Below are 27,617 nucleotides of genomic sequence, written 5' to 3' on the forward strand. Positions count from 1 at the left end.
TTATTATACCAGCACAATTCTTTTTGCATAGTGAGGTTATATCAGCCAAACTGCTTTTTATCCCCGCATGTGCATGTATGCTCTCTGATGAAAACAATCTTATCTTAGTAAAAGCCCAGTTAGGTTGATGATTTTGCACTAAAGGCTTCTGCTGGCACAGCTCTATCTATTTGGGCTCTGACCTCTTCATGCCCCTGACCAAGCTAATTTGTCAGTTGTAGGAAAAGCTGGTTTCTACACTGCAGTTCTGCCATCTTGACTGTGTTGGATGTTGTAAGAAAAGAGTTAGGCCTTAGTGCTGCTGTCTGTCTCTTTACTCATTCGTGAAACGATACTCCCACAACTGTGATTAGCAGCAGGGCTCAGAAATTACAGAGGATCAGAAAAGAACACAATCTTCTTGAGTATCTGAACTCTGTCCAAGCTGTCGTTGGAAAAGTCCACGTCAGCCTGCTGCAAATGCTGCTTTGAGGTCCCAGAAGATGTAGGTCATACACGGTATTTATAATTAATCCTTGCTATTACTTTTCCTTTACTAAAAATGTAAGCTGTGCTTTAATTAGCTCTCTGCACAAAATAGTGACTGTGGATGGATGCTTGCCTACCTTCTTCCCTAGAGAGCTGGTCTTTAAAGGAACCACGTAAAACAAGCAAGGAGACAGTTATGAACTTAAGGTACAGCTCTAAATGTAGAACCTCAAACTGGCTTCAAGTAGAGGTTAGAATCTGTGCCTTGAGTTGGGCTGAATTGCAGCCAAAGATGGAGGGAGTACTTTATTAACTGAATGAACTATTTTGTCCTCCCAGGAAGAAGCATTATTTTTCTTTTGCTACTAATCCAGGCAGGGGGAAAAAAAAGTGTGTAACATGATCCCAAAAGCTTAAAGACCAGGCAGTCTTTCTGCTTGAAGCTATGTGTTTATTTGGAGGTTTTGAATTGCCTTACAAAAAATATTGAGACTAATTATAGAAACAGTCTCAAACTGTAAATCATTTGAAGATCCCTAGCTTCCTTCCAGAGTTAAGGGCATATTTTAAATGTTTGCAGTATACTTTTTTCTTTCTTTCTGCATTTCATCACATTATAGACAAAACATGCAATAGCCATTTCCTGATGTTCATCCAAGAGCTAACAGTAATGGCTGGGTTCTTACCAGGGAAAGGTTATTTAGTATAACGAGAGCCCCTCTCGTCACTGCTTTTGTTAACGTTTCCATTTGACCCAATATTCATATACGCCTTCCGCTCCAAATAAAATTAATCATAAAAATTCTGAATATTGATTTCTGAATATCCAAACCAAGTATCACTCCAGCCTTTTTCTTGGTCATACTGGTTTTCCCTGAAATGAAAGAGCTATGTCCAGCAGTTCTTTACCCAGTTTTTCATGCTTTCCTCCCAAACCGAACTCTGTAGACAGCTCCCTAAAGGTGATGCAGACCCGACGATGCTCAATATGCTTGCGGTGAATTGCATGTTTCCACTTGTACCGTGCAGCGCCATACAGCACAACCAGGGAGCGTCTAGGTAAGTGAACAGCAACAGTCACCTCTTTACAAGGAACAAGCCTTGTGGGAGTTGAATGGTCAAGGTCCCAGTTATCTGAATTTTCACAAGCTGACGTGGGAATAAAGTTATTGTTTTTACAGTTCTGAGAAGTTTGAGGTGATCCAGTTTGATCTGATTTCTCACTTTCTTGATGGGGAGTAGCAAATAACTGGATGCTGTTCTCTGAATCGCAGGACATGGATAGCACGGTTTTTGAGAGTAAGTTTAAGCTAACCAGTCGCTCTCCCCAAAGCCACCAGTCATCAAAGTGTGGGTCAATGGCAGACCCTCTTTCAGGAAGATAATCCAGGTTACACTGCTCAACAGGTAAGAAACCTTCTAGTATAGGATGAGCCTTCATCCTCTTCACAATATCCTGGCTGAAGCTGGGCAAGCCGATGAAACAGCCCGCCCTCAGCTTCTGCTTCTTGAAGTTCACTTTGGGTCCGTAGTCCTGGTGAAAAGGAAAAACAGGTCCCGATAAGTAAAAAGCAAAGTTGTTCCTATCCTTGGGGAAGTCGGGATTCCTGGGAGCAGCCCCTGCCTTGCTAGGACAAGTCAGAATAACACGATTCGATGAAAGTAGTATTCATTCCCCACCATTTGGTTCTTTCACGTGTCAAGTGGGGAATAACACTTCAACCACACGCGCGGGGCGAGACGCAGCGTCCAGCCCCGGAACAATGAGCCTGGCTGGATACGGCTAACGCCCGATGTGGGTCGGGGGGAGACGGAGCAGGTTCTAGGATCTCCTTTAGGCAGCGGGCAATGGAAACGTGAGCAGAAGCGCATGAGGGTGAGCACCTCTCCTTCCCCAAAGGAGACCAGGCGGTAGAAAGAGCCGGCTTTCCCCAAAGCACCTGCTTCCTGCGGCCAGACTGGGACGGCTTCCAGGGATCCTGGTCCATCGCCCGAACCAGCTCGGCCTCCTCGGCGCGGCTGAGGAAATCCTCCACCAGGAGCACGCCCGGGAAGGGAAAGGCCCAGCCGGCGGCGGCGGAGCGCGGGTCTCCCACAGCCAACCCGCGGGCGGGGCGGTAGGTGAAGGTCTGCCCGTCCTGCAGCAAGGAGAAGAGGCGGGCACGTGAGGCCTGTCGGGGGAGGGGGAGACGCCCGGGTCGTGCGGCCTAGCCCGGGGCGGCGGGGCTCCCTCGGGACCAGCAGCCGCTTCCCCCGGGCACGTGCCGCGGACAAAGCCGGCGGCGCCCGAGGGAGGCGCCGGGCCGGGCGCGGCCTCCCCCCAACGCCGCCCGCCAGGTGCCAAGGCCCGGCCGCAGCCCCCCCGCGGCGCTGCGAGGGGCCGGGTTGGGCTGCCCCGGGCGGGCGGCATCGCCCCCGGCCCCTCCCCGGTACCTGCGGGGGCGGAGCGGGCGGCGCGGGCCCCTCGCAGAGCAGGCAGGAGCGGATCCCCTGGCAGCCGCAGCCGCGCCCCGCTCTGCCGCCCGCCGCCTCCATCCCGACCGACCCCGCGGACCGGGCAGGGCAGGGGGCAGCGCCGGCCCCGCTGCAGGTGAGGCGCCGCGGGCGGGCCGGGGACGCGGTAGGCCCCGCTCGGCCCTGCCGGGGACTCGCTGTCCCAGCAGGCCCCGGGGCGGGCGGCCGCGCTGCAGGGCCCGCCTGGGCCGCGGGGGCTTCTGGGAGTTGTAGTGCCGCCTTCCGCCGCGCCGCCCTCCGCCGCAGGCCCCGCTCGAGTCCGGTCCGGGACACGGCGACCGGCGAGCTGAGGCCGCGCCGCGCCGCGCCTGCCCCCGAGCCGGGCCCCGCCCCCGGCAGCGCGGCCCCGAGCGGTCCCGCCCGGGGCGGCGGGCGGGCCGGGACCAGGCGGCCAGGCCCGTCCGGGGGCCCCGCAGCGCCTGACAGCGGCGGCCCCAGCTGCCCCGCGGGCGGCCCCGTGTCGGCGCCAGGCCCGGCAGCCCGCGCTGGAAGGCGCTTTGGGAGGTTTGGCCTCGTTTCCTGTGGGGGGAGCAGTGCTGGGGGCAGACGAGGGCGGCCCCGGGGCAGCTGTGGATGTCTCTGCCCCTGGCTGGGCAGGGCCGGGCCCTTCGCGGCAGTGTGGGACCGGCTCGGTACATTTTGCTAACGCCGCCTTTGCAGAGCGGGGCTAGCGATTGTCACCCCGCGTCGCAAAAATAAAGGAACGGCTTCGCTATAACTGGGTTTCTCCTTTCTTTCTTTGCCCTTTGGTTTCTTTTGGGTTCTGCCCAACGCCCGGGCCTTTCCCAGGAAGGCGCCACGAGGATTTTCGGCTACCAGCAGCTTCGCGTTGCCGGGAAAGGGGCGGAAATTTAAAAATGTCAAAAATCACTACAGAGCTGCTTTTGGAAAGAGCGGTTCCCAGGTCTACCAGGCTTCGAAAGATTGAGACCCTGAAGTAAGTAGAAACAGACTGGAGTGAAATCCTGGTTGGATGCTATTTGGCCTACCCCTTTTTTTCTTAAATTATTTGTCATGAAATTGAAGGGAAAATGGAAATATGTTGTGCTGTGTGGAAAACAGAATAGCAGGGTGGGGGTAACTGTTTTGCTCAGTTAGCTTTGCCCCGGGGGAAGAAGACTTGCAGCAACGTGAAACCTTATATCCCTTAAAAATGAGGTTTTACCCTTAGCTTTGCATGACTTCGAGGTAGCAGGTGTTCTGGTTTGTTTCCAGCCTATCCAAGCTGCAATTAAAGACTGGAGACTTGGACCCACGGCTCTTCTCCCGGCTGCGACACCTGCAAAAGCTCGATATTTCTGATAACGAACTGGTCAAGTTTCCAAACAGCCTCACTCTGCCCGAGCTGCGTGTGCTCAACTGCAGTAATAATCAACTGGATGATGTGACCACCCTGAAGCAGTTCCCAAAGCTGGAGGAGCTAAGCTATGAGAACAACACGGACTTGACAGTGAGTGAGACGGTTCCCTTCATTGCAGCATAGTAAATGGGAAGTCAGTAATAAGTGCAACTGTCTCTTATAATGGCTTTCCTTGAAGAAATTGCAAAGCCCTTTGTCATTATTCCTGTTCTACAGAAGGGAAATCGAGGTACAAAAGTGAGGTGATTTGCCCAAAGTCACTCAGCAGACCAGTGGCAGAGTCAAGGATAGGCACCAGATCCCCTGACTCTCAAACCTGTGCTCTGTTTTTTAAGCCAGGAGCAGGAAGCTTCCCATGATGGGATGCTTGCTGAGTCAGAAGACTGTATGATATGTGAAAGATGAACAGCTTACAGTGTTAAATGGATCCTGTAAAAATGTTCTCTTACTTTACAGATCCCAGTGCACAGGCAGTCATAGCTACTAGCCTTGGGGACCAAAAAACCCCTGAGCTACTGCACACTCCACTGTAGGCTTTCCACAGCTGTGGGAGAACAAGGTGGATCATTAGCAGCACAGTTAACTAAGCTCTAATTGCAGATGTAATTTCAGCTCTCCAGTCCCCCTGCAGAGTGTACCTCTGGAGATGTAAGATCAGGAAAGGTCCCCGCTTGGCTTTCAGCCCCCAGGTTGACTGCATCCACACGAGTGTGGATGTTTGGTTGCCTGCAGAAAACTAGCAGCGGCACACCTTGTACTGCCACAAGTTGTCCCTGGGCAATGCCTGTGCTACATGCCCTCTGGCATGTGGCAGGCTACCCTGGGTGGATTCATAGATTGTAGAGTCAGAAGGGACCACAATGGATCATTATGTCCGACCTCCTGCCCCTGGCAGGAAAGAGGACTGAGGCCAGATGACCCCAGCCAGGTGACTATCTAGCCTCTTCTTGAAGACTTCCAAGTTAGGTGATAGCACCACCTCTCTTGGAAGCACATTCCAGATCCTGGCCACCCTTCCTGTGAAAAATTTCTTCCTAATATCTAATCTAAATCCACTCTCAGCTAGTTTACTCCCGTTATTCCTAGTCACTCCCTGGGGCGCCCTAGTAAATAGCGCATCACCTATTCCCCATTGACCTCCCCTAATAAATTTATAGGCGGCCACAAGATCTCCCCTCAGCCGTCTCTTGTGAAGGCTGAAGAGATTCAGCTCTCTCAGCCTCTCCCTGTAGGGTCTTTCCCGAAGGCCACTAATCACACGAGTGGCCCTCCTCTGGACCCTCTCCAGATCCGCTGCATCTCTCTTGAAGTGCAGCACCCAAAACTGGACACAGTACTCCAACTGCGGCCTGACCAGTGCCGCGTAGAGGAGGAGCATCACCTCCTTTGATCTATTAGTCATGCACCTGCTAATGCACGACAAGGTGTGATTGGCCTTGTTGATGGCCTCATTATACTGCCGGCTCATCTTCATCTTGAAGTCAGTTATGACTCCAAGGTCCCTCTCTGCCTCCGAGCTGCTGAGAAAGACACTCCCCAACCTATAGGTGTGCTGGGGGTTCCTCCTTCTCAGATGGAGTACCTTACATTTATCTTTATTAAATTGCATCTTATTTCTCTCTGCCCATTGATCCAACGTGTCCAGGACGGCCTGAATCTGCTCCCTGCCCTCCGGTGTACCAACTTTGCCCCATAACTTGATATCTTCAGCAAATTTGGAGAGGGTGCTCTCCACGTCCTTGTCCAAATTGCTGATGAAGATATTAAATAATACCAGTCCGAGGACCAAACCCTGCGGGACCCCACTGCCCACCTCCCTCCAGGCTGAGAAGGAACCATCCACCAGCACTCTCTGGGTGCGGTCCCTAAGCCAGTTGGCCACCCACCTGACTCTGTAGGCATCCACTCTGCAGTCTGCTAGCTTCCCAGTGAGGATAGGGTGTGAAACTGTGTCGAAGGCCTTCCTAAAGTCCAGGAAGATGACATCAGCCTCAGCTCCCGCGTCCAGGCAGGGCTGGCTCCAGCAGCCTTACCTAGGGGCCTCCTGGGGCTGCAGCAGCACTGATCCTATCACATGAAGCCTGTCTGGCAGCTGGAGTGTGGCTCTGGCCAGCCAGACTTCAATTTTGAGTAGTGCGTGCTGCCCCCACGTGCGCCTCTCTACTTTTTTGTGTGTGTGTGTGTGTGGTGGGGGTGGGGAGGGATTGACCCCTGAATATCCAGGGGTCAAAAAATGCCACCCCCTGCACTGCTCCCTTGCAGCACGGAGAACAGCTGAGTGTGTGGTATGTGGCACCACAGACATGTCTGCGATGCCACACTGCATGGCTGCTCTCGTCTGGATGTGGCCATTGAGTTTGCAGGACTGGCAGCCAGCAAAAGGCTTCTTGGATTTGTAGCTGAGTCCAGGTGCTTTGGAAATTCTGCAAGGTGTTTGATTGATTTTATGCCACGTTCTTTCCAGTGTAAATATGTTTTGCTCTCCCTGCTTGCTTGGTAATGGAAAAGCATTGTCTGTGTATGTCAGTGAATGCATGTGCGTGGGTGTCTGTAACTTAAATATTTTTTCTCTCCAGCGCAACGATGACCATAAGGTCATATTTCTTTTACAAAACCTTCGTTTACTCAATGGCAAGGATGTGACCAAATTAGCTGATCACGTGAGACAGATCAACAGTCAAAAACTCACCAGTAAGGTAGGACGTATAATATTTCTGCCCCCTGTGCATGACCAAATAGTAGATTAAACTTGATATTAAACTTGATTAACCCTTCAAGCCCTGTCCTTTCCGCCATTGGAACTGGTGGCAACAAGTGGATTTAAATACTACTAGCACAAGGTCCTCTTTGGGTCCAGGCACTGTGCACTGTCTATATTACCTGTAGTTCGCACTGTGTGTAAACTATATAATACATATGGGGCTCAAAAGCTGAGTGTCTGTGGATTATTGGGATGAGGGTGCCCTCTGCTCTGGAGAGATCTTGAACATCTTGCCACACTTTTAAGTTTGTTCCTGATGTCTGTGGTCAAAACACTTCTTCCCATGCTTCTCTGTGGTGGGGTTGTGGATCTGGCTGCTGCCGCCTTACATGAGATGCAGTTGCACTGAGTGATGTGAGCTCTCTGTGTCTGTGTTCAAACTATATAATACATATGGGGACCCAAATGCTGCACTTCCTAATTGTACCCTGAGATTTAAATGCCTCAGTCACCTTCACTGCCTTCTAGTTAGTCTCTGTAAATAATTCCTAATCCCTGGCCAGGCTTCCAGTAGCCCTCTTATGCTCCCTCTATTCTCTTTTAACTATCCACTTCCTCCTGTTTAAATCTGCATGTTCAGCACAATGAAGCACAGGTCTTGATTTGCAGGATCTCTGGTGGGTGATTAATGTGCTGGCTCCCTTGATGAACAGGGACCTCAGAGCTGGCAGATCTTTCAACTAGGAATTCTTTTGGGGCAGAGGGTTTCATGTGACAGCTGTATTCTAGACCATCTCCCCCCTTTCAACAGGGGCTCTGACTGAGAAGGTCTCTCTCAGGGGATTCCAGCCTTTCTGGGTTGTGATAATTTAGGTAAGATAGAGAAGTCCCTGAGATTGACATAACAGCTCTCCAGGGCTCTGCAGCCCATAGTTCTTCTAATTTATACCACAGTTTTGTCCTAGAAACAAGGAGTGCAATTTAATGGTCTCACTGTCTTCAGTTGGCACATGAAACAAGACCTTGCTCTTGCACTTCTTATGGCCCTTCGTTTGGAATGCCCTTCTCTTGAATCTTGCCATTTCACCTTCATTTAGCTTCTGATTCTCCCCTAAAAGCATGTTATGATCATGTGTGTGAGTAAAATTCTGTAACTAAAAATAATTGTATATTTTGCAGCGCTAGTTTTACCATTTATAATAAGATCAGTTGCCACTGGTCAGAACCATCTAAAATAGCTGTGGTGCATCGATTCATAACTTCAGAGGACTGGGATGGCCTAGTGCTCTCAGCCCCAGGTTTGTAATACCTGGGATTCCTGGTACCACAAACTCAGATCCTGGTGAGATCTACTCAGCCCCTCATCCTTGCAGGCAGCTGAGTGTCTGTGGATTACTGGGATGAGGGTGCTCTCTGCTCTGGAGAGATCTTGAGCATTCTGCCACACTTTTCAGTTTTTTCCTGGTGTCTGTGGTCAGAACACTTCTTCCCGTGCTTCTCTGTGGTGGTGTTGTGGATCTGGCTGTTGCCATCTTACATGAGATGCAGTTGCATTGAGTGACGTGATCTCTCTGTGTCTGTGTATAAACTATATAATACATACAGGGCTCAAATGCTGCACTTCCTAATTTTACTCACCGGAACTGCTTGTGAAAGTAAAATTACCAGTGTGTTTCCAGGATTGGACTTATATTTTGTAAAGCAGTTTGCATCCTTTGTGAGTTAACGTTTTTTGTACATGCTTACAGCATGGCTGTTCCTAGTGCCACATAACCTGTAAACTAAAAGGAAGGGGAAAACACAAAATGGATTGGCCTATGATACTCCCACTCCATGTAGGCTCTGAATCATTTTATTAAATGAACTTCCTATCAGATATATGCAGGCAACGTCACTCCTGAAGCAGCTGGACTTAAGGCTTGTCTTGGTCATTTCTTTTCTCAGGGGACCTTGTGCTTTTCTGTCTTGGTTTCTGTGGCGTTTTGGTGAGTAAACCAAGTCTCTTTGCCTAGGTCACTACTTACTGGGAGAAAAACTTCCGAGACCAACTGCCCAAGGATTGTACAGCTGAGGATGTAAAAGCCATCAGGAAGAAGTTCTTGAAATCTGTCCAAACCCACGTCATAGTTGGACCTAGCTCACTCCGAGAATTTACCCGATGGCGGGTAAGTTACTCACTTGCCTTTCTGACCTTCATCTGAGGCACATGAAGAAGGATCCCTCAGTGATGGTTCATACACATGGCAAAATGCTCTGCAGATTCATGTTCAGAGGCTCTTGTCAATCAGCCTTTCTGAGGCTCTCTGCTAATTAATTGTAGATATTACACAGGTACCAGAAATAAGAACCCATCCCCGATGCAGCGATTGCCATGAAAAATGTATTTTCTGCTCCTAAGTAATTAAGACATTTATGATCATAAAATCATAGAAGTAGGGTCGGAAGGGACCTTGCAGATCTTCAGGTCTGACCCCCTGCCTGGGCAGGAACAAAACTGGGCTCAAGTGACCCCAGCCATGTAGGCATCAAGCCGCTTCTTAAAGACCCCCACGATAGGAGCCAGCACCACTTCCCTTGGAAGTTGGTTCCAGGTCCTAGCCGCCCTAACTGTGAAGTAGTTCTTACGGAAGTCTAATCTAAACCTACTCTCCAACAACTTGTGGCCGTTATTCCTTGTTATCCCAGGGGACACTTGGGGAAACAAGGTCTCCCCCAAACCCTTCTGGTCCCCCCTAGTGAGTTTATAGACGGTCACCAGGTCCCCCTGATAATGATAATTAAGTGCTAGAAATTTTATAAACACATGATTTGCAAACAGCAAATAATTTTAATACAGTATAACCTCATGAATCTGGATATCAAAAATCTAGGATTTTAGAAAATCTGGCAATTTTTAAGCTTCCCTCTCTGCTCACCTGCATGCAAAGGGGGAAGCTTGCATGCAGTGGCTACCACCTCCATCCACCACCTCGTTCCGCTGCTCCAGGATTGGCTGCTGCTCCCCCCAGCCCCCTGGATGCAGAGAGAGAAGCTTGCATGTGGCGTCTGCTGCCACCATCCACCACCCTGCTCCGCGTGTGGCCGCTGCTCTGGCACCAGCCGCCACTCCGGTTTAAAAAAAACCAGAATTTTCAAATTTTTCGCAGGTGCTTAGTCCCAAGCATGCCAGATTTATGAGGTTATGCTGTAGCAGCTTCTCTGTAGGGTATTTTTGTGCTCATTTTACATAGCTCCCATTAAAGCTAATGGCAGATAAACCTTCCCTATCTGAAGAGAAGACTTCCCTCCAGTTCTGTGATGTGTATGCTGCAGGCTTTGTGTCTTCTTCATCTAGCTTTACTGTAGTTGCATTGCTTTCACAGGTCATCCCATTGGTATCAGTGACAGTGAGGTGGTCCATATGGCTCAGACAAAAGCAGTAAAACAAAGAACCCATTGGTAGAAGTCACTCATGGAGGTTAAGCTCCCAGTCCCAACAGGCTGGTATTTCACCATAGAGTTGTGCCAATACAGAGGATTCACTGAAATTTCTTTTGCTTCTACATGCTTTGTTTGGGTAGATCTCCAAACTCAGGTCTGTTATGCATCATTCACGGTGTCTGGGTGCCCCACTCCGTATATGTCAATAGGGGTGATGGTCTCTGGAAAATACCTAGTTTCAGTTGTCACTATGTCTGTCCCTCCAGAGTCCACCCTATCATAGGCACCTGTTCCTTCTTCCTACTCTAAAATAATCTGTCTTAAAACTGTTGCAACTGACACTGGATGCTGGCAGTCTCAGCTGGAATGCTGTAGGCTGAATGAGGCTGAACCTCCAGCCCCTAAGAAATGTTCCCTCCAGGTTGGGAGTAAGGCATGTTGGTAAGGGTTGGTGCTACTATGCTGCTTCCCTTGTTACATCAGTTCTGTGAGGTTTGGTCTCCTGGATGACAGCCCAGGGCCCTTCCATCACCTATAAAGTTCAAATAGAACTTTACCTATAAATTCCATATAGAAGAGTGTGCATTGCATGCACAAACACACATACACATCTTTTAATTGCACATTTGATTCATTCCAGATGTTGCAGCTTTTGTTCTTCATTAAAGTTTGAACATTAACCACTGTCTTTTTACTTGCAACATTAGGTGAAGACAATAGCAGAAGAACTCTTGGTATCTTTGTTGGGACAGGAAGAGAACACAAACCCTGAACTGGAGGAAAGGATGGATGATGAGGAGGAGGAGGAGAATACAGAAAGCTCTGGGGAGGTCATGGAGGAAGTGGACCAGGTAAAAGCCCTTGTAGGCAGGAATGTTTTTCTAGCCTCACCTCTTTTTTTTCAAAAGCAAATCACAGTAAGAGAAGGGACTGTGAACTTTGGATTTTCCAACTGAGATTTAGACCCAGTTGAGTTCTGCTTTATCACCTTGATCTCTAACCTTCATCAGCAGGGATTCTGGTTTTCTCTGTTTAAAAATCCCAACTTCTCTGAAAACCCCCAAAATTCTCTGATTAAAAAACCCAACAGCTGCATTTTCCACAAGTAAAATGAAACAGCACTCTCTCTCTCTTTCTCTCTCTGTATCAGCTGAACACAAATGTTTTCTTGATATATTTACAATTTTAAAGCAGTCTGGAAGCCTACCAGTGCCTCAATCTTTATAATAAAATCCATTCTAGATACTTATATTTTGGGGTTTGATTTTGGGTTTTTTATCATAGAAAATCAGAGCTTCCCCTACCCCTTACACTCACGGATGTGGGCCCAGCTGCAGCCGTACCTCCCACTGCTTTGTGGTGCTGAGCAGCCCTGATACGCTGGTGCTGTGCCTTTGCCCCTAACTCGCAAGCAACAGCTTCCCCAGCCCTGCTGGTGCCCATCACTTGCAACCCACAGTCCACTGGCCCTGCCAGTGCCCCTTACTCCCAGTCCACAGCCACCACCCTCTCCAGCCCTGATGGCACCCCTCACTCACAACCCATAGCCCCCTGCTCCCCTCAGCAGCACCCAAGCCCAGACTGCCACCTGTGGGAAGCAGTGGCTACTGTGACCAGAGCAGAGCATGGAGCCTGTCCCCTTCCCCCTCCCTCCCCTGACGTGTTGCATGGCTGGAGCGGACCCAGTGGTTGCGGGGAAGGATGCGGACTGTGGGCTTGGGGCTCCCTGCCTTGCTGCCTTCCCCCTGGGGGACCCTGCGGGCCAGTGGGTAGAACCTAATTTGGGAAGGCAGAGGGGCTCAATGCTGCTGCTGGGGACCCCTCACCTGCCAAGCTGCCATGATGAGGCACCCCCAGCCCACCTGGCTGCAGCGGGGACAGTGGTGGCGTGGAGCTGTGCCACCCACTGCCATGGCAGAGCACCTAGCAGGATGGGTCTTGGTGACAGCACCGTGCCTCCTTGCCCTCCTACATCAAGTCCTACCCATGTAGGCTCCTGGGGGGAGGGCAGTGGGGCAGGGAGCCCCAAACCCACAGCAGGCAGCCAGCATGTTCCCTCTCATTTCCCCCCCTCCCCATTCTGCTCTCCCTGGGAGTGCAGCCCCCTTGCTGCTCCCTGGTCAAGCTACCTATGACTCCATCCTGTTCCCCCAGCTGGCCCCCTTCCTCCCCACCCTCCCAGACTTGTCCGTGGGGAGCTCTCCACACGCATATGGCACCCCCTGCTTTTCTGTTCCCCCTAGCTCCAAGCAGCTGCTTGCAGGCTAGAATTCTGCAAAGTTGATATTGGATGATCTAACAGACCTGCATGCAAATAGCTTATTTTTGCATTAGAGACTTAGCAGATTCTTCTGCCCTGTCAAGGAAGTGATGACATGCCATTGCACAAGCATCTCATCTTGCCTTTCATTTCAAAAGGTCTTAAAGTGCCTTGCAAGGCTCCATACCAGACAAATGCTGCTGCTGTTAATTATTTGTAGGATGGTTGTGCCCAGAGGCCTCCACCTATGATCATGGCCTCACTGTGCTAAACACTGTGAGCAGGGGCAGATCCAGAGGGGTTTAATGGTGCGGTTTCACCCCCTTTGATACCTGCTGCACCCAAACTTTAGAAGCAGCTGCCTGGGAGGGGCAGCAGCATTTCTATTCAGGAAGTGCTGAAAGTCATTTGACTTCCTGGCTCTTTATCCTGTTGTTCTCTCTTCATACCACAGGTGTTAACCACCCTCTATCCTGGTCTTGATTTTTCAGATTCAAACTATCCCTTCTGCAGTGTTGCTATCTCTTAGCCATTTCAGACAGTGTCTGTCTTTCATGTCACTGCCCTGCAGGTTGTTTTTGGCTGTAGCTAAAAACCTTAGCACAGGTGCAGTCACTTAAGCTCAGATATAGAAATAAATGACTAACAGTGAAGTATTGGAACTGCTGTCAAGATGCTCAGGAAGGCTAGAATTTACTTTATTAATCTGAATAAGAGCTGTACTTTTAACTATAATGACTACAGAACTAATTATACTATACCTTTTGACTATTTCTGTCTAGTTTGTTGCGGTTTTTTTCCAACTTTATGTATACTGTAGCAAAGTAGTGCACATTCCAATAGTTATATTTGTTTTTTATTTGATTTTCAACTGAATAAAATAAAGCTGGCCCCCTACCATATTAGTAAAGCTTCTAGTTTCTCTTACCTGGGGAAAAATGTGTTCTGTTATATGTGATGATGTGCACCATCTGCACCCCCCCTTTTCAAAATCCTGGATCTGCCCATGACTGTGAATGCATATAACTCAATAATCCAAGCTTTGCAGAGCTTACAACCTGAACAGAGAGAAAAGAGGCTGTGAAGGGAAATGGCATAGAAATAGAGGGGGGGTAGAGCTGTGCAGAAATACTGTAGAGTTAGAAGTAGACCTGGGTCTCCTGACTAGTCTAGTACCCAAGGCACTGAACCAGGCTACCTCTTGGGGAGGGCAGGGGATTTCTCAGCCCTCCAGGCCAGTGTGCAGCAGGTGCACAGCATCCTGCATAACCCCGAGGATGGATCTCATTCATTTTATTTATCAATTTGATTACAAATTCCACAGTGCTCGCTGGCTGCTGCCAGGTATTCCCCCTCTCTAACTCTGGGACAGTCCTGGCTTTTATCTTGTTTTAACAGCTGGGCTTACCCTCTGCTGCCAGCTTTGCATCTTTCCCAGCAGTAGGACAGGTTGGGTCAGTATCCAGGTATAGATTCCCCTGTTTTCACAGGAGACTGAGAAGGAGGGCTGGGTCCCATCCTGGTCATCCCAACGCCCCTTTGTGAAGGGATATTTTTAATGAAATGAACGATTTTGGCATTTGGCCAAAGTGTATGAGGTTGCCTCAGTGTGGCCCCATTGCTACCCTTGGCTTAATCTTAGCTGCAGACAGTAGCCTTGGGTCCCGTGAGCCTGATTCTGTCGTTCCATCCATCCCCGGGTGCAGTCATGGCCCTGTGGGAAGAGAAAGTAAAAATTTTAAATTGAGCCTTTTTTGCAAAGTGTTTATTGGTCATCCTCAGCTGTTGGCCTGTGGGAACTTGATAGTCCCTGTCTGATGGAAAATCCTGCATCTGACTTCAGGAAAGGGAATCAATCCTTGCAGAATTTCTCTGGATTACAAGGTATATGAGTATCTTGGGGAAGAGAAAAAACACCCCTAATGAATTACCAATGTATCTCTTAGGTCATTTCAACCCCCAGCAAGAGAAAAGGAAATCGCTCACAGGCAGGATCTGGGAACAAAAGGCCACGGCCCCAGCCTAACCCCAAGGAAATTGGGCTGAGCCCCAGGAAGTCCAGTCACTTGCAGGATGAGCCAACACCCGAGAAACCAAGAGCATCGAACCAGAAGGCCAAGGTGGCAAAACCTGGCCAAGGTGCTGAAGGGACTCAGCGAAATGGAGAGCAGCTCCCCAAAGGACAGAGCCACAGAAGATCCAGCCAGCTGGCGGAGCAACAAAAGAGCCAGGAGCAGGACAAAGGGGTTGTTAGCTTGACCCCAGTGAAGGACCTAGAAGGCGAGGTGTGTTAACTACCCTTTTCTGGGTTCGGGTTTTGGCCTCTTGGGGACATAAGGATTCACATCTAGACTTTGTGGATAAGAGGGTTCTGTATTTTCTAGGTGCCATAGAACTCATTCAGTTTTCCTCTGCCTTTGGCCATGTGTTTTCTGTTTTTTATTTCCCTTTTTCTCTGAAGCATCAGGGCTGGCCAGAGCTGGAGATGGGAGGTTGTAGAGGGTGGATCAGTGCTCTGAGGTACAGAGATGGTTTTTGTAAAGATGTGTGGCTGGAGTGCCTTGGTCATGTGCTCACTGTCAAACCCATGGCTAGATTTGGGACTGAAAAGGAAGTGTGCCTTAGGTCAGACTGGCAGGGATCTTGAGGATTCTGTCCTCCTCTGCATCATGGAGCGGGGTGGTTCACCTGCTGTGATCATCTGGGCACTAGTGATATCCCAGTCTCTCCTGGTCTCTGCTGGAGGCACACAGGAGTTTAATCTTCAGAGGACTGAGGCTTTCTTAGTTTTACTCAAGTTATATTGCTCAATATAGAGGTAACTGGGTGAAATGCAACAGCCTGTGATGTACAGGGGAGTCGGACTAAATGATCATATTGTTCCCTTCTCGCCTCAAATTGTGTGGGAACATGACACCAGTTCCTTGTAGATTTTAGGTCCGTGCATGTGCTCAGCTCCCTAGTACATGGAGGAATGGCACCAAGGGGAAGAAAAATCCCCATATCAGCTGTGTGCAATACTCAGCTTGCTGGAATTTCTGCACCCTGTTTGTGTGCCTGAGACAGGGAGAAAGGGGAGTGGGATCACAGGCTCTGGATCACCCTCCAGGAGGGGCTCAGAATGCATTGTTCCCTAATGGAGCTTGGGGCAGGCTTCACTTACTACATGTAAGCATCCTTCCAGGAACATAATCCAAGATGACTGTGCACTAGATGCAGAAGCAACTGAAACCTAGGAGGTGAGATCAGAGGCTCTTTCTGTGGGATGTTTTCTGTCCCCCTTTTTGTTCTGTATTTCATCCTCTGGTTTATGGAAATGTCTTGGGTCTGCCAGCCTGTACATCTAGTCACTGACACGTACCATTGAGGCAGAGAGTTCGCATGGGTGGCTGCTTCTCTGTCATTCTGTTCCGGGATGACGTCTCCTTGACACATGCTTTCTTGCAGGACGTCATTCTGGAGCCATTGCACTTTCTCCAGTGTCACAGCAAAAGCAACAGCCGCGAAGATTTTAAAACGCAGCTCTGGTCCTGTGCATTTGAGCCTCTGCTAGATGGTGGGACCAGGAAGGGTGAGTCTATCCAGAGCCTACAGGTGGCCTTTTGTGATTGGCAGGATTTGTAGAAAGACTCTGCAGGCAGGGGTGCATGTGAGTAAGGTAGGGGTGTCAAACACATGACCCTCAGGCTAGATCTAGTCCTGGAGTCCTGTAATCCAGACTTTGGGTCTCAGACTAACCATGTCCATCATGCAGATCTGATCTGGTGTGCAGGCTGCCTATGGTGCTGCATGCAGCACAAGGGTGCCATGGTGGATCATGTACAAACAGCCTGGGGCTCAATCCGCTGTGGTGGGACACCCTGTGCTGGTCTCATGCATCTCATGTAGAGCAAACTGTGGAGCAAGGCAAGTGCACACTGCAAGGGGCATGTGTGGTTGAACTGGTCACACAAGCACATAGCACAGGGAGCCAGCAGGGGGCATGTGCTTGCTTTGGTGCAGCCCAGTTTCACCCACAGGCTGGGCCTGGGACCCTCACTTGGCCCATGGGGACAGATAGTTTGACACCCCTGGAGCAAGGGGCCAGGTGGATGCACTATCCAGATAGCTTATGGACGCCAGGCCCCTCCACCTCCTGAGCAGGTGTTCCTATTGTTAATAACAGACTTTCCATGTCCAGATAAACATTCCTATTTGGATTATAAAATACGAGAGTTTTCATAGTTGGTATGGATGAATTTTTCTGAAATAAACCTCTGTAGGCTAAAGCCAACTGAACAGTTACCAGTGCAGCACAGATGAGGAGTACAAAGTAGTAACAAGGTGATTATGACAAATGTAATGCATGGTGATTTGAATGAGCAGCGATCTGATTACTAGTGTAATAAGCAAGTGTTACTTCAAGCCCTGGGAAGTCTAACCAGGCCTTCCTATCTTTCAGATCCCATAGTGAGCTCATCTCGAACTGTGGCTACATGTGGAGGAGAGGCTGTTTGTCTAATTGACTGCGAGACTGGAATAGTGCTGAAAAAGTACAAAGTGCCTGCGGAGGTAGGTAGATGGGCCTTGTGAACACTTGGAATGTGAGTAAAACTGTAGTTGTGTTATAAAACAGCCTGGAACATGGTTCTAAGCTATCGTGTGGACAGGTCTTAAAGTGATGGCTAGAGATGAAAAATACCTTTTGTTAATCCTAAAATAGTTTTCAGAATCTAGGCCAGCAACCAGCCCTTTTGGCAGGCATCACAGATTAGCCCTTTACCCTCCCTGAGTGCCACTCTGATCCTCTTTCTCTGCCTGATCTGTGCCCTGCTTTCTGCTCCCTGCTAATCTGTGGCTCTGCTGCCTGCCCTCTCCCCGATCTGCCACATGCCACACATAAGCTGCCCGTGCCACTTGTGGCACACGTGCTGCAGGGTGGTCACCTCTGTTTGAGACTAAGTTTAGTTACCCTGCTCCCTTCTGCTGAGGGTCAGTCTGACAGCAGAGAAGGAAACGCCATAATGTTTGTTGGCTGTACTAGGTTTGAGATGTACAACCCTTGTCAAAATGATCCTATTGTTACAGCTGTGGCTTCTGTATAGTCCTACAGATCACTGTTAATCTCTCAGCTGCTGTATTCCGTGCTCTTTCTCCCATATCCTAGGAGTTTTTCACTGTTGCCTGGACAACTCTAACAATGGTAAATAAAGACAATCGGAAAAGAACCCATAATATTTTGGCAGCAGCTGGAAGAAGAGGAATTGTCAAGCTGATCCATGTAACAGCTGACTTCTGTTATGGAGAGATAAAGGCCCACAAGAAGCCCATTGCTACAGCCTGCTTCAGCACTTCATGCGAGACCCACCTCTTTAGTAAGTTTCCTATTCTGCATCTCATTTGCTTAATGAACATTAAGATAAAAGGGGTTCCTCCAAAACAAGGAAGCAAAGTGTGGCTCATAGTATCAGAGTGGATACTGGTGAGTGGGTTTGTATGAGGAGCCATCAAATAGCTCTGTGTGTATGGAGCACATAAAACCCACCAGTGAGTGTCAGAAGTCTCCCTCGGTGTGCTGATCTGCAAGGGAAGGGAGGTGTTACAGCCTCCAGGTACTGAGCCTGGCTCATGTTTTCAGCTTTTTAGGTCTGTGGTGTGTCAGCCATGAGGGTGGCCATCACACACCAGCCACATACACATATCAAGCAGCAGCTCCCTTCCAGTGGTAAGGGACAGAAAACCCAAAAGCTTGCCATGTGGATCAGCAGATGTGAATGCTTATAGGGTTTAGATTTGACCAGGTGACTGGAGCAAAGCAGAGATTCCATTGGGTGTTCATGCTTGTCAAATTAATGAAATTGTATGCACTGTTAGTAATCTCTGCTTCTTGTTCATACTCCCACATTGCTTTGTTCAGAGCCAGATGTTGAAAATGGTGCTTTGCCTAGATGGAGAGGGTTGGGGTTTGGTGGTAAATGAGCGAATTATGCCTGTAATGTACAGATCAATCCTTCTGGCTCTGCTACCTCTCCATCTTGTCCCTGAAACAGTCTGCACTGTGCTATAGATTCAAGACCACTAGATCATTAAGACATAAACTTCCAGGCGCATCTGTGAGCTTGAGGCAATCACACTCGGTGGATTCTCACTTTTGATTACATTCAAACCTATTGGGCATGCCTCAAAAAGCAGGCTGAAGTATTTTGAGTGGGGAAGAAGTCTAGACAATTTAGCAGACTTGTGCTGTATCTAATTTCATTCCCAGCTGAGGAGGGTTTGCACCTGGAATTTTTTCCCTGAGCTTCACAGCCATGAGGAGGGCAAAAGATGAGATGCATTCATAGAGTCATAGAAAGTTAGGGTTGGAAAGGACTTTGGGAGGTCATTGTTGGCACTAGATTTATTACCCAGTCCTGATACCTTGTTCCAGGTGAGCACAACCTTCAGAACGACCACAAGTTTGTCCATTTGAAAATAGGCAAATTTTATTGATACGTAGTGATAGAAAATAAGAATAATGCAGGCAAAGCAAGCAAGATGATTACAGAATACAATACCAATTATTTACTAGTCCCAGGAGGTTCACAAGGAGAGTGGTACATTGAGCTGGTACATGAGCACTATCTTATGGTTCTTTGCCAAATGTCAAACGTCAGCAACCTTGCAGCTTGAAGGCCAATGCCAGCTTGCTGTTCTGAAAACTCCTTTTATATTCTTTTTCCCTTGGTGTCTCTTCATTTCCATGCATCAGCCATTGATTTCCCTATAGTTGTCATTCTGTCCACATTTTGTTTTGTCAGCCAAATTTCTATCTCCATAAAAACCCATCACATGCACACACCTTAATTTGGTCATTCCACTCAAAACAGTTTTCCTTCTGGCATAATCAGGATCACACCCTTTTACAGTAATAACACCGTACAAACAAAAATTGACATCACTATTGCTAATGTTGGCCCAAGAATTTGCCATAAGAGATGCATGCCAAGTGCAGCTATATACACATCTATTGTCTACATCTGTGATTACAGATTTATTGTAACTTTCTCCCTCGATAAGTTGGCAAGCACCAACATCTGGCTTTAAGCATAATGCTTTTGCTTGAAGCATGTCTTCATGACGCACACAATCCAAGGCTTGTTCTCGGTTCACACATAGACACTGAGATGGCCTCATGTCCCAAGGGTGTCTTTCTAACCCAGTGCCTATCCATTCAGGGAACAACAACAGCTTTACTGATACAAGCTCCCAACACAGATATAGTGTAGATCAATTCTTCTTCAGCACTGCTAATGGCATCAATCTGCATTCTAACCATCATGGTGGCTGGATCAAATTCTACCAACTAGTTATTAGGTTGAAGCCAATCTGGTCACCCAGTTTTAATGCTAATTTGCCTTTAATTCCACTGGAATATGCCAATTGGCTCCTTGCTCTGCAATGTTTCTTGCAACTCCCAGTAACCAGAGTTGAGCCTGAACACACATAATAGCTTCAAACACATCTCCCTGCAAAGCCAGCAGAGCATCAGTCAGCGTTGGTGCATCTTCCCATTAGCCATGTTTGAATGCCTACATTGCATTGGCCAAATTTACCTGTACCCTACTAGTTACCTCTAGGCTGTCGCAAAGAGGCACACTTAAATGCTGTAGGGTAGTTCCCAGTGAGCCAAGTTTGTTGCCTAAAACTTCTTGATCAGTAGTGTTTAAAAGTCCCATTCCTGTGCCTGCTGCACCCAAGTCGATATGGACAGCAGAGTGTCTAGCTCGGTGGGCTGCGCCCCTGACATGACGTTTTCACTCATGATTGAGAGAGACCCAGGCCTGCCATCCCTGCAAAAGTATGCGGCACATTTTGAATAACATTGGTTTCTTGAGACATTTAACATCTTTACTAGGAGGCCTTCTTTTACTACCACTATGCCAACTGGTGTCACTTGGGGGCACCCTTGACCATAACATCAGCCTTTAATCTCAATTCTTCACTGCAGTACACTTTATGTAACTCCCTGGTACCTGAACCTTTCAGAGTAAGGTTCAGTGTCATATTCATTGGGCAGCCATGCTTCCTTTGGCCCTAACATTAAGAACAAGCCTTCTTGTGGGAATATCCAGAACAAGGGTTGCCTGACCCCAGTTCACACCTAGGTCCACCCACACGGAGAATGTTCTGTTTCTCTCCAGTTCCTATGGGGTAATATCCCACCCCATCTCCCTGCAAGGAGGAGCAACACACAACCTGGAAGGTAGGTGATGTTAACTAGCATCCACAGGCGTGGTAAAGTCACAGTGTCTACCCACCCTATAGTAGCTCAGCTGTCAGGGGGGGAGGAGTAACATTTGTCTCTGTCTCCATCCCTTCTGTGGTGGTTTTATATCTGATTTGAAATAGCTCATCTCATCTTGTGGTCCCCCAAAGCTCCATACTAGCTTGGTTACCACCTGGGGTGAATTACACTGGTACTGTGATGCGACCGAAAACATGCAATTAGTGGATAGCTCAAACCTTTGATCCTTTTTCCATTGGGCTTTCCTCATATTTAGGCAATGCCGATCAGGGGGTATCTGCAAGTCTTGTTTGATCAGCCCTTCCACATCATGTGATAGAAGTAGTGCAGGGCTTAACCGCTCTGTGGTTTGAATGCTATTGGATCTGCAGTAAGTAATTTGTAAACAGGCTTGGTTTCCATGGGGATGCCACCATTCACTCCGTGGTCTAAACCTTCGCGTAGGTTCTGAAGATTTATGAAGCTACATTGCAGTACTTGCCCTACTATAAATAGCTTAAAATGCATATCTAGCGCAAGCAAAGCAAAAAGGGGAAATGAATGGTTAATCCAGACTTCTCGATGTTTAGTATGGCTGAACTCTTTGAGGCCCTGGAGGTGATGCTCCACTTCCTGCAAGACAAAACACAGAGAAGGTTAGTTAGTCCCCTTTCCACTTTTTCAATTGTGATGCATGGAACCATTTCCAAAAACATTTCTCATCTTTTAGCAGTTTCCACCTGATACACTGTAGGACTAGCTTTGTTCACAATAGGGACTGGCCTGCCAGACAGGCACCAGCTTTCCATCAGGCTGCGTGGTGGCCCTGTACATTACCTTATCCCCTACCTGCCACTCCTGTGGGTGTAAAATTGGTTCCAAATACTGATTCATCTTTTTGGTATTGGCTCACAAAGCCATAGCTACCCACTTCTGTGTTTCAGAAATGGTGTGAAGCAGATTCTGAAATCATTGATTCATAAGGCCCTTGATCCATGAGCCCATCCGGAGGCTCCCCTCCTAGCCACCAATGTTTAGGGAGGCGCATCTTATACCCTGTCATGGCTTCATGTGGAGTAATCTTATGAGAAGCTATAATACTTTGGATAGCCATTCAAACAAGGGGTGGTACTTCATCCCAATCCTTTGCTTGCTGCTGTATGCGCTTCTTCAGAATTCTTAGTTCTTTCTACCACCCAGCACTCTGAGGATGGCCTGGGATATGCAGTTTTTGCCTAGGGCCTGGCGCAGCCTTTTTATAATTTCCCTCACAAAGATAGGTCCCTGATCAGCAGAGATCCTGATTTTCTCTGATTAAAAATCACAAATTCTCTGATCTCCCCCCCCACACGTGCACACACATTCTTTGATTTAAAACCCCCCAAATCCACTTTTTCCCATGATTAAAATGAAATGCCCCCCCAATGTGTGTGTGTGTGTGTGTGTGTGTGTGTGTATGTGTGTATATATATATACACACACACACAATATTTTATTGATTTATTAAAATCTTTAAAGCAGTTTGGAAGCCTACCAGTGCCTCAATCACTTTAATAAAATAAATTCTAAATACCTGTAAATGTTGGTGTTTGATTTTTGGGGTTTTTATCATGGAAAATCAGAGGTCCCCCTGTTTCTTTTGCCACCAGGACGCAGGTCCAGCTGTGTCTGCCTCCCCACCCCGCACTGCTTTGTGGTACTGAGCAGCCCTAATATGCTGGTGCTCTGTCCATGCCATTTGCCCCTCGCTCCCAAGCCACAGCTCCCCAGCCATGCTGATACCCCTCACTCTTGACCTACAGCCTTCTGGCCCTGCCAGTGCCCCTAATTCCCCACCCACAGCCCCCCCCATCCCTTTCCTGGCCCTGCCAGGGCTACGGGGCAAGGGATCGGGTCTGCAGCCCCCTGCTGCCTCCAGAAATGCCTGAGCCCCAGCTGCCACCTGTGGGAGGCTGTGGCTGCTGCACCCCAAGCAGAGTGCAGAGCCCAGCTCTCCCACCCCCAACAGGCGGCACAGCTGGAGCGGAGCCCATAGAGTGGGGCAGATGCAGGCTACCTGCTGCAGGCTTGGAGCTCCCTGCCCTGCTCTTCTCCCCGGGGCGGCCGCAGCCCAGTGGGTGGGGCCCAGCACGGCAGGGTAGAGTGGGGTGAGGTGGGGGGACTCAGTGCTACCACCGGAAGCCTGGTGCCGCCATGGTGAGGCACCCCTTGCCCACCCGGCAGCAGCAAGGGGCACAACTGCACAGTGCTACCCCCACTGCTGCTGAGCCCTGTGGCTGCACATTCCTGCCTGGGCCCCAAGCACCACCCCAGCTGGGCAGCACCCCAGGCCCCTGCCCAACTCTCTCCCTCGCTGTGGGGGCCTCAATCCCGCCCCTCAAGTTACCTGCAAGGAGCTACTCTCCAGGCTGCCTGGCTGCCATGTGCATGTGTGTGCAAGCATATGCACATGGTGCCTCATGCCTGATTGTGTTCCCACCCCCCCAGCCCCTTGCAGGCTGGAACCCTGCCAGCCTGAAAGGGGAAACCCACTGTTTCTCGCATTTTTCTCCTTTTAAAGGAAAAAAATTGTGGGGTTTTTTCTTCTTAAAATGAGAAAATCCATGTTTTACTGTGTTTTTCCATGGTGAATAGAAAACCTGGATCCCTGCTGATCAGAGTCAATATCTCCAGAAAAACCAAACCTTCTAAATGTGCTCTACCAGCACCTGTGCGGTGGTCCGAGCATCATTCCTCCATAGTGGCATGGTTTCAGTCCATTTGGTGAAGTGATCTACTATCATTAAACAGTACTTGAACTCTCTTTTACTGCAGGGCAGGTTGATGCACTCTACTTGGACTTTGTTCCATACATTTTCAATCTGCTGATGACCCAGAGGACCCTTAATAGTCTTAGTGTCTGGACTGTAAGCAACGAAGGAAAGGCAGTTGTTAACGCACCACTCCACGCCCTCCTGCATCGTGGGCCACCAGCCCATTGCCTGAACCTGCTCCAGTTTTCTATTGATCCCCAGGTGTCCTTGGTTGTGTACCATCAGGGTCACCTCCCCCAGATCCCTGCAGGGAACCTACAGGAGCCTCTTCATCACTCTTCTTCAGAGCCAGGAGCAGCTCATCTGGGTTTTTCCAGACCTTCCAGCCTTCAGGTTCTGTCTGCTGCATCAGTTCTGTAAGAGAGGGATCTGCTTGCTGCAGATTTACTAAATCTATGTCAGGGAGCACTTTTCGTTTAACATGGGCTACAGGGGTGGCCCCTACCATTTCTGGGCTCTCTGGCTTCAACAGTTAGCCTTTGACTGCCTCTCTTTTTGCTTCTGCATCAGCCATCTGGTTCCACTCCACATATAGCCCCTCCCTTACACGTACTTTCACTTTCACCAACATTTATTGGGGTGTCCCATTGCTGGGCCATTTTCCAGATGTACCTTAAAACTTCTGCATGCACCACAGGCTTACCATCTACCATCTTCATTAGACTGGCAACCAGTCCGACAGTGCTCTAATAATCCAATCTGAATCAGATGAAATTATCATTGAGCACTCAATTGCTGACATCTCCAGGGCCCATGCCACCACAGCAACTTCCGCTGCCTGTACTGAACGTGGCTGACACTTCCCTATTGTTACCTGAATAGGTTCTGCATCTTGACCAGCAGGTGGCACTTGTATCACTGCAGACCAGGTCTGTGGTTCCCCCTCCTTCATAATAACTTGACCCGTCAGTAGCCCACACCTGCTGTTGCTCCTTATCCACTTCCTTGGGAGGCATGATACAGGAAACTTGTCAGGCTTATAATCCTCTAGAAGGGGACACAGGTGTTCAGCTCCCTGTATAACCAAGGCATATGACACAGGGACAGGCTGGGCATTTTTTCCACCTGCATGTTTTGATTCAGTAGTGCTAAAGTCCACATAACCAAGTGGGAGGATGATGCTCGCCCCTCATCGGCCTTCCCAGACAGTGCATACTTCACCTGCGTATGTGTTAAGTTTTAAGAACCACTGGGGACATCCCAATCAAATAGTCCCAATGCTGGAGAGCCCACACCAGGGTGAGCACCTCTTTCTCACAGGAGATGAACTCCTGTTCCACCAAGGTGAGGACCCTAGAGGCATATGCCACTGGTCATAAACCTGTACCATGATCTTGCATCAGGGCTGCTCCTATGCCTCAAGAAGTCGATCCCAAGTAGAGCACAAATAAATGGCCACGTTGAGGGTACGCCAGCACTGGGGTTTGGGCTGGTGCCTCTTTCAGTATTGCTACTGCCAAGTCTTGCTCCAGTCCCTAGCTCCAGGGCTCTCCTTTCTGAAGCAGACAGTACAATGGCTCCACCTTTGAGGCATAATCCTCAATGACTTTTCTAGAAAACTAGTCAAACCTAGAAAAGATCTCAGAGTGATAATATTCATAGGTCATGGCTACTGTACAATTAACTTGACCCTGTCTTAGTTGGTGAGCTGTCCTTCCCCCTAGCTGTATCCCCAGTATTTTCAGGAGGTTGTAACTAGCTGTGCCTTCCTGGGGTTCACCTTGAACCCTGTCTCTCAGTGCAGTTTAAGCACTCCTGCTCATCCTTTCCAAGCAACAGAATACCATCTACGTAGGAAAACACATGCCCCTGGTCCTCATCTGTCAACCATGTCCACTTTTTGACCACATAATGATGGCATATGACAGGGGCGTTATGAAATCCCTGCGGAACCCAAGTGAAGGTGTCCTGTGTGCCTTGAAAAGTAAAAGCAAACTTATACCAGCAATATGGGTGTGGAGGCATTGTAAAGAACGCATTAGACAAGTCCAGTATCAAGAACCACTTTGCCCCTTCACTGATTAGTGCTATAATCTCTGAGAACCTGGCTCCCACATGTGCTTGAGGTGGAGTCACCTTATTGTGAGCCCAATAGTCCACTGTCAGCTGTCAAGTTTTCCTGTCACTTTTTCGTACTGGCCAGATGGGACTATTATTTCTGCTTGGCTTTTCGACCAGCACTCCTTGCTCAACCAGATCATCAGTGACTTTATGGATACCACTGACCACTTCCCCTGGGAACTTGTACTGCCGCTGAGGGGCTGGATCCCCTCTTCCTACCTTTTCCAGTGCCTGGATCTTACCACACTCACTCCATACCCATGGGACTGACTGGACCCATAGATCCCTCACAGCAGGACTCCAGTCCCCTGGTATTTCCAAAGCCTCAACTGCCTTCAGAGCAGCACACCAATGTGCTGCTCCATACTCTTGCCCCAGGGTCTGGGCTCTCCACTTGCCTAAGCACCCAGTTAAGCAAGTCCATCCTTATAGACAACTTCTGTAGCGTAGCAATACCTAGGATCCCTGTTTCTTCCCATTAGAGCCTTCCAACATCCTGTGTTCAACAATTGGCTTTGGCATTTCAAATAGCAAACTCAAAAGTGACACTGAGGCGCCTGTATCCACAAGTATTGGCTGAACCCCTGGAGCCCCGTTGTCGTCTTCCTACCAGATCATAACCACTGGCCTTTCTCACTGATCTGTTTTAATAGGCGCCACAGTTTCAGGGCTGCTATGGGGCACCCCTATTGGGAAACCCTAGGACAAGGATTTTGCACATTCGCAGCCCCTCCCTCCCTCCTCCCTGTGAGCCGCCAGCATGCACAAAACAACTGATCAATGCTCGGTTTTCCATCAATATCCTCCTTATTCTCATCCTCTATAATAATTTGCTTTGTTTGTCTTTGTCATTTATCACACTCCAAAAAACATATTTACACTTGGCATTACCACCGGTGCTACAGGTTCTGGAGGAGTGGATGGGATTAGTGCTGCTTCAATGACATCCCTTACCCATGGGATCATCACTGTGTAGATCAAGGTTGTCCCAATACCATGAGTGGGGGAGATCATAGGGCAGGGGAGACAGCTCAGGATCATTTTCAGGGAATCCTTCTGTCTTCACAGCAGTCAAAATTCCCTGAGCCCCCAACAACTGCCTTTTGAGTCTCCCTATTTCCTGGTAGCACTTAAGGTGGCTCACCTTTTCACATGCTATCTCCTGAGTCTCCTTAAAGACCCTGTCGTACCCCTGCCTTGGATTCCTCCACCGTGGCGTTCCATGCCTGCACCTCCTCCACACCTTTAGCTGGCGACATTCCTGATCCTTCTCATCTACTTTCCTCATCATAGCCTGAACCTCCTTCGACTTATCCAGAGTCTGAATCACCAGCATTGAGCCTGCACCTGCCACCTTTCCACATCCTTACTCAATGTGGCATTAAAATTTTCCTTCGTGCAGGCTGGACACCTCTTCATGCAAAGACCTACACACCAGGAAAAGCCCATGTAGCACAGCCCCCTTACGTTTACTCATATCAAGCTTGGGTTTTAAACTATCAAGCATATCCCAAGCCAACAGCAGGTTGCTTCATGCATTCAGACCTTTAAGTTGGTCAGGGAACCACAACTGCTTGTGACCAACTTCCTGCACAAAAGACTCCAACACAGACATAGTTACTTAGGTTAACAACCTAGTTGCAACTGCCATATGGTTTCACCTTACACAGGTCTCCACCTGTAGTTCCCAGCCTCATCCTACTACAAGTCTTGGCTGAACACCTCTAAAGAGGTTTACTCTGTATCAACAAATTTCCTGCTTGGTCAGGTTACTG

At 48.9% G+C, this 27,617-nt stretch overlaps 2 protein-coding genes across 5 annotated transcripts in view; one reads left to right on the forward strand and one right to left on the reverse strand.

Moving 5' to 3' along the window:
* Positions 1–898: 898 nt before the first annotated feature.
* ALKBH4 (alkB homolog 4, lysine demethylase) lies at positions 899–3,483 on the reverse strand. Its single transcript, XM_059717037.1, has 3 exons — positions 2,902–3,483; positions 2,409–2,606; positions 899–2,002 (listed from the first exon to the last, which is right to left on the reverse strand). The coding sequence occupies exons 1-3, from the start codon at positions 3,001–3,003 to the stop codon at positions 1,328–1,330; spliced, it is 975 nt and encodes a 324-aa protein (XP_059573020.1). The 5' UTR covers positions 3,004–3,483; the 3' UTR covers positions 899–1,327.
* The window catches only part of LRWD1 (leucine rich repeats and WD repeat domain containing 1), a 38,207-nt gene continuing 13,156 nt past the window's right edge, over positions 2,567–27,617 (forward strand). For 2 of the 4 annotated variants that reach the window (XM_059717034.1, XM_059717036.1), the window contains exons 1-10: positions 2,974–3,058; positions 3,772–3,919; positions 4,198–4,432; positions 6,919–7,038; positions 9,056–9,208; positions 11,171–11,314; positions 14,670–15,008; positions 16,171–16,294; positions 17,165–17,274; positions 17,870–18,077. In XM_059717034.1, the coding sequence (XP_059573017.1) occupies positions 3,840–3,919; positions 4,198–4,432; positions 6,919–7,038; positions 9,056–9,208; positions 11,171–11,314; positions 14,670–15,008; positions 16,171–16,294; positions 17,165–17,274; positions 17,870–18,077 (1,513 nt within the window). In that variant the 5' untranslated portion in view covers positions 2,974–3,058; positions 3,772–3,839. Of the gene's footprint in view, positions 2,586–2,973; positions 3,059–3,401; positions 3,487–3,771; positions 3,920–4,197; positions 4,433–6,918; positions 7,039–9,055; positions 9,209–11,170; positions 11,315–14,669; positions 15,009–16,170; positions 16,295–17,164; positions 17,275–17,869; positions 18,078–27,617 lie in introns of those variants that run through there. The other 2 variants (XM_059717035.1, XM_014609855.3) reach the window with 2 other exon arrangements.

The sequence above is a fragment of the Alligator mississippiensis genome, chromosome 14, assembly GCF_030867095.1.
Source record: "Alligator mississippiensis isolate rAllMis1 chromosome 14, rAllMis1, whole genome shotgun sequence".
Lineage (NCBI taxonomy): Eukaryota > Metazoa > Chordata > Crocodylia > Alligatoridae > Alligator > Alligator mississippiensis.

What these genes read in the sequence shown, in the direction of transcription:
- ALKBH4 (XM_059717037.1), bottom strand. Translation starts at nt 3,003, where the DNA reads ATGGAGGCGGCGGGCGGCAGAGCGGGGCGCGGCTGCGGCTGCCAGGGG. An exon ending in CGCCCGCTCCGCCCCCGCAG is followed by an intron (nt 2,607 to 2,901) that starts GTACCGGGGAGG and finishes TCCTTGCTGCAG; the next exon opens with GACGGGCAGACCTTCACCTA. An exon ending in AGTCTGGCCGCAGGAAGCAG is followed by an intron (nt 2,003 to 2,408) that starts GTGCTTTGGGGA and finishes CCTTTTCACCAG; the next exon opens with GACTACGGACCCAAAGTGAA.